The 5303-nt window shown below is 41.6% G+C and overlaps 1 protein-coding gene across 1 annotated transcript in view; it reads right to left on the bottom strand.

Moving 5' to 3' along the window:
• Nucleotides 1-863: 863 nt before the first annotated feature.
• Nucleotides 864-5303, bottom strand: part of LOC111973131 (synaptosomal-associated protein 25-A) — a 44716-nt gene continuing 40276 nt past the window's right edge. Inside the window, 1 exon segment of the mRNA XM_070446756.1 lies at nucleotides 864-2421. Within this exon segment, the coding sequence (XP_070302857.1) occupies nucleotides 2353-2421 (69 nt within the window). The 3' untranslated portion in view covers nucleotides 864-2352.

Raw genomic sequence — 5303 nt, 5'->3', positions numbered from 1 at the left:
GAAACAAAAATAGAACTTGTTTGGCCGTAATGACCATTGTTAATGTTTGGAAGAAAAAGGGGGAGGCTTGCAAGCCGAAGAACACCATCCCAACCGTGAAGCACGGGGTGGCAGCATCATGTTGTGGGGGTGCTTTGCTGCAGGAGGGACTGGTGCACTTCACAAAATAGATGGCATCATGAGGAAGCTAAATTATGTGGATATATTTGAAGCAACATCTCAAGACATCAGTCAGGAAGTTAAAGCTTGGTCGCAATGGGTTCTTCCAAATGGACAATGACCCCAAGCATACTTACAAAGTTGTGGCAAAATGGCCTAAGGGCAACAAAGTCAAGGTATTGGAGTGGCCATCACAAAGTCCTGACCTGACTCCTATAGAAAATGTGTGGGCCAAACTGAAAATGCATGTGCGAGCAAGGAGACCTACAAACCTGACTCAGTTACACAAGCTCTGTCAGGAGGAATGGGCCATAAATTCACCCAACCTATTGTGGGAAGCTTGTGGAAGGCTACCCAAAACATTTGACCCAAGTTAAACAATTTAAAGGCAATGCTACCAAATACTAATTGAGTGTATGTAAACTTCTGACCCACTGGGAATGTGATGAAAGAAATTAAAGGTGAAATAAATAATTCTCTCTACTATTATTCTGACATTTCACATTCTTAAAATAAAGTGGTGATCATAACGGACCTAAGACAGGGAATTTTTACTATTGAATGTCAGGAATTGTGAGAAACTGAGTTTAAATGTATTTGGCTAAGGTGTATGTTAACTTCCGACTTCAACTGTATTAACAACTGTTTTTCTACGGAGACAAACCATTGATTGACAAGAGAAATAAAGACCAATTTACACAGAGCACAGAGAATAGGGTTTATTACTTTTAATCAATTCAGCTAGCTACAAAATGTTCCACGACTTCACAAACTGACAGGATACAGAGGGAGTTTGAATATCACATGCGTTTTGAGGACATCAATCTCACAGTTTAATCTATTGTGTCATTCAGAGAAGGTATTTGTTCATCATATTATTCTAACTACTCAACATCTTGGTGATTTGGTGTGCATAGCTCTAAAAGTACAGAAGCAAACAAAACTTTTGTATGCCATTTTTTGTTTCAAAACTTGTTATTATTATGATATTCATATTATTTAGTTATCATTATTATTTTACCAATAACAAACCACACGGGGAGATTAAACTAACAGGATACAGTCTTCTTATAAAAGTAAGGTCTCTCAGAAATACGCGTCTTTGCTTTACATTGCAAACAATGTGTAATTTGTTCATTTTTTCAGAGCATCCAAAATCTATGATACAATACACAACCAGTACCTCACCCTTCAGCACGTATTCCATATCTTCACTGAACTGCATATTCATTTAGAAAAAAACACATCATTTTTTGCGGTTACAGCCATATCCTCATTCTTCCATCATCATCTCTTCACGTTAAAATCATTTTGCATTATTTTACAACGATGGTCACAGTCTGTAAATATATTTTGACAGGAATAGTGGCACTATTGCAAACTTGCAGGAGAGTATGGAACGTTCAACTGTGTCCTAATACTGAGCATGCTTTTGTCAACTTTGCTACTGCCATGTTATTGTTTTTATATATTTTTAAGACAGGTTTTATGTATATGACTCTAAAATCTACCATTTGTCATGCAGAACGCACAATTCACATCACTTGGAATGCAATGTCTATTACAGCAAATCTAGTTGCACATTGTCTAAACAGTAACTCATGATAATTGCGGTGAGGGAAAGGAACCAAAGACAGTGATTGTACGTAAGTGCTTTTTGAATTTACTATCGTTTGTTATCATCTTATTTTTTCCTCTTCTTCATTCGTCATGACAACATCAAAATAAGGAGCATGACAGCAGCTGATGGAATGACACAGTTTTACTAAGACAATACTGATATACTGAAAAGGAAAAACACCTTGTATAGCATTCCTATTATACTTGTCATCCAGCAGTGTACCTTTATACATATATATATATATATATGATATATATATCACATATATATCATATATATATATATATATATATATATTTGATAAAGAGAATAAAAACTTCACAAGTGAGCTAGAGCCATCGAGTCAGCACTATATACAACCTTTGGAAAGAATGATACGGAGTATAAGAAATACTTTTGTTTACGAGGACAATCATTGAAAAAGCCAGACAGACAATACACATAACAACATTTACAATGGGGGGAGGTGATATGTGCATGTGTGCAAACCTAGAAGGTAAATACCATGATAAAAGCATGTTTGCGCCTTGTGACAAACTGCGCTTGCGGGAGAAGCAACGTGCTCCGGGAGCTTAGCCACTGCCCAGCATCTTTGTGGCCCGCTGGTTGGCTTCATCAATCCTGGTCTTGTTGGAATCAGCCTGTATAAAGAAAGGGGCAGAGAGAGAGAGCGAGAGAGAGAGAGGAACATTAGTTATTTGTGGTTCTGTTTTGCAGATAATATACACAGATAATAACATTTTGACATGTGAGGCTAATGACTCTTGTTTGTCATGTGAAGTAAAAAATATTTGGACAACAACTCTAAATAGCAGATAGACAATAGAGGACCAATAGAGGATTAATAGAGGATCAACAGAGGATCAATAGAGGATCAATAGAGGACCAATAGAGAATCAATAGAGGATCAATAGAGGACCAATAGAGAATCAATAGAGAATCAATAGAGGACCAATAGAGAATTAATAGAGAATCAATAGAGGATCAATATAGGATCAATGGAGGAACAATAGAGAATCAATAGAGAATCAATAGAGGATCAATAGAGGACCAATAGACAATCAATAGAGGACCAATAGAGGACCAATGGAGGATCAATAGAGGATCAATAGAGGACCAATAKACAATCAATAGAGGACCAATRGAGGATCAATAGAGGACCAATAGAGGATCAATAGAGGACCAATAGAGGATCAACAGAGGATCAATAGAGGACCAATGGAGGATCAACAGAGGATCAATGGAGTATCAATAGAGGACCAATAGAGGATCAATAGAGGACCAATAGAGGAACTGGCCCTCCCTTACAGCTTCCTCAACTTCTATTATTTAACAGGATTATCCCTGGTCCCTACAGCTCCCCAAACTCTTATTTAACAGGCATTATCACTGTCCTACAGCTTCCCTCAACTCTATATAACAGGATATCACTGGTCCCTACAGGCTCCCTCAACTCTATATAACAGGATATCCTGGTCCCTACAGCTCCCTCATTCTATATAACAGGTATCCTGGTCCTACAGCTCCCTCAACTCTATATAAAAGGATATCCCTGGTACCTACAGCTCCATCAACTCTATATAACAGGATATCCTGGTCCTACAGCTCCCTCAAACTCTATATAACAGGATATGATCCTCTGGTCCTACAGCTCCCCAACTCTATATAACAGGATATCCCTCGTCCCTACAGCTCCCTCAACTCTATCTAACAGGATATCCTGGTCCCTACAGTTCCTCAACTCTATATAACAGGATATCCCTGGTACTACAACTCCCCAACTCTATAAAACAGGTAATCCTGGTCCCTACAGCTCCCAACTCTATATAACAGGATATCCCTGGTCCCTACGCGCTCCCAACTCTATAATAACAGGATATCCTGGTTCCTCACAGCTCCCTACTCTATAAAACAGGATACAGTCCCTACAGCTCCCCAACTCTATAAAACAGGATATCCCTGGTCCTACAGCTCCCCAACTCTATATAACAGGATATCACTGGTCCTACAGCTCCCAACTCTATATAACAGGATATCCCTGGTCCCTACAGCTCCCCAACTCTATCTAACGGATACCCTGGTCCCTACAGCTCCCTCAACTCTATCTAACAGGATATCCCTGGTCCCTACAGCTCCCTCAACTCTATCAACAGGATATCCCTGGTCCCTACAGCTCCCCAACTCTATTACAGGATATCCCTAGTCCTACAGCTCCTCAATCTATCTAACAGGATATCCCTGGTCCCTACAGCTCCCCAACTATATCTAACAGGATATCACTGGTCCCTACAGCTCCCCAACTCTATATAACAGGATATCCCGGTCCCTACAGCTCCCTCAACTATATCTAACAGGATATCCCTGGTCCCTACAGCTCCCTCAACTCTATCTAACAGGATATCCCTGGTCCTACAGCTCCCTCAACTCTTATATAACAGGATATCCCTGGTCCTACAGCTCCTCAACTCTTATCTAACAGGATATCCCTGGTCCTACAGCTTCCTAACTCTATCTAACAGGATATCCCTGGTCCTACAGCTCCCTCAACTCTATCTAACAGGATATCCCTGGTCCCTACAGCTCCTCAACTCTATCTAAAGGATATCCCTGGTCCTACAGCTCCCTCAACTCTATCTAACAGGATATCACTGGTCCTACAGCTCCTCAACTCTATCTAACAGAGATATCCCTGGTCCCTAACAGCTCCTCAACTCATACAACAGGATATCACTGGTCCCTAGAGCTCCTCAACTCTATATAAACAGGATATCCCTGGTCCCATCAGCTCCTCAACTCTAATTAACAGGAATATCATGGTCCTACAGCTCTCACTCTATATCAGGATATCCCTGGTCCCTACGAGCTCCCTCAACTCTATATAACAGGATATCCCTGGTCCCTACAGCTCCCCAACTCTATCTAACAGGATATCACTGGTCCTACAGCTCCCTCAACTCTATATAACAGGATATCCCTAGTCCCACAGCTCCCTCAACTCTATCTAACAGGATATCCCTGGTCCCTACAGCTCCCAACTCTATCTAACAGGATTATCACTGGTCCTACAGCTCCCTCAACTCTATATAAAGGATACCCCTGGTCCTACAGCTCCTCAACTCTATCTAACAGGATATCACTGGTCCCTACAGCTCCCCAACTCTATCTAACAGGATATCCCTGGTCCCTACAGCTCCATCAACTCTATCTAACAGGATATCCCTGGTCCCTACAGCAACAACCCACCGGTTCCTCCACGTCACCCCCCCACCCCCCCAACCCTAACCCTTCACCTGCGGATGAAATCCTCCACTGATGGCCATCTGTTCGCGTTCGTCCACCACGCGGCAGGCTGGCTGCGCCACCACTCCATCTGGTTGTTCCCCCAAGCCTTGCTGCCTCCACTTTCATCCTGCGTGACCGAGGAAGAGGAGGGTGAGGCTTAACCACTGCTAGAATTCATCTCAGGTGTAACTTGTAGCATCATGCATCGATCCGTCAATAGAAATATGAAGAAATAGGCTTG

The sequence above is a fragment of the Salvelinus sp. IW2-2015 genome, linkage group LG14 (genome assembly GCF_002910315.2).
Source record: "Salvelinus sp. IW2-2015 linkage group LG14, ASM291031v2, whole genome shotgun sequence".
Lineage (NCBI taxonomy): Eukaryota > Metazoa > Chordata > Actinopteri > Salmoniformes > Salmonidae > Salvelinus > Salvelinus sp. IW2-2015.
This window is presented reverse-complemented; position numbering and strand designations above follow the sequence as displayed.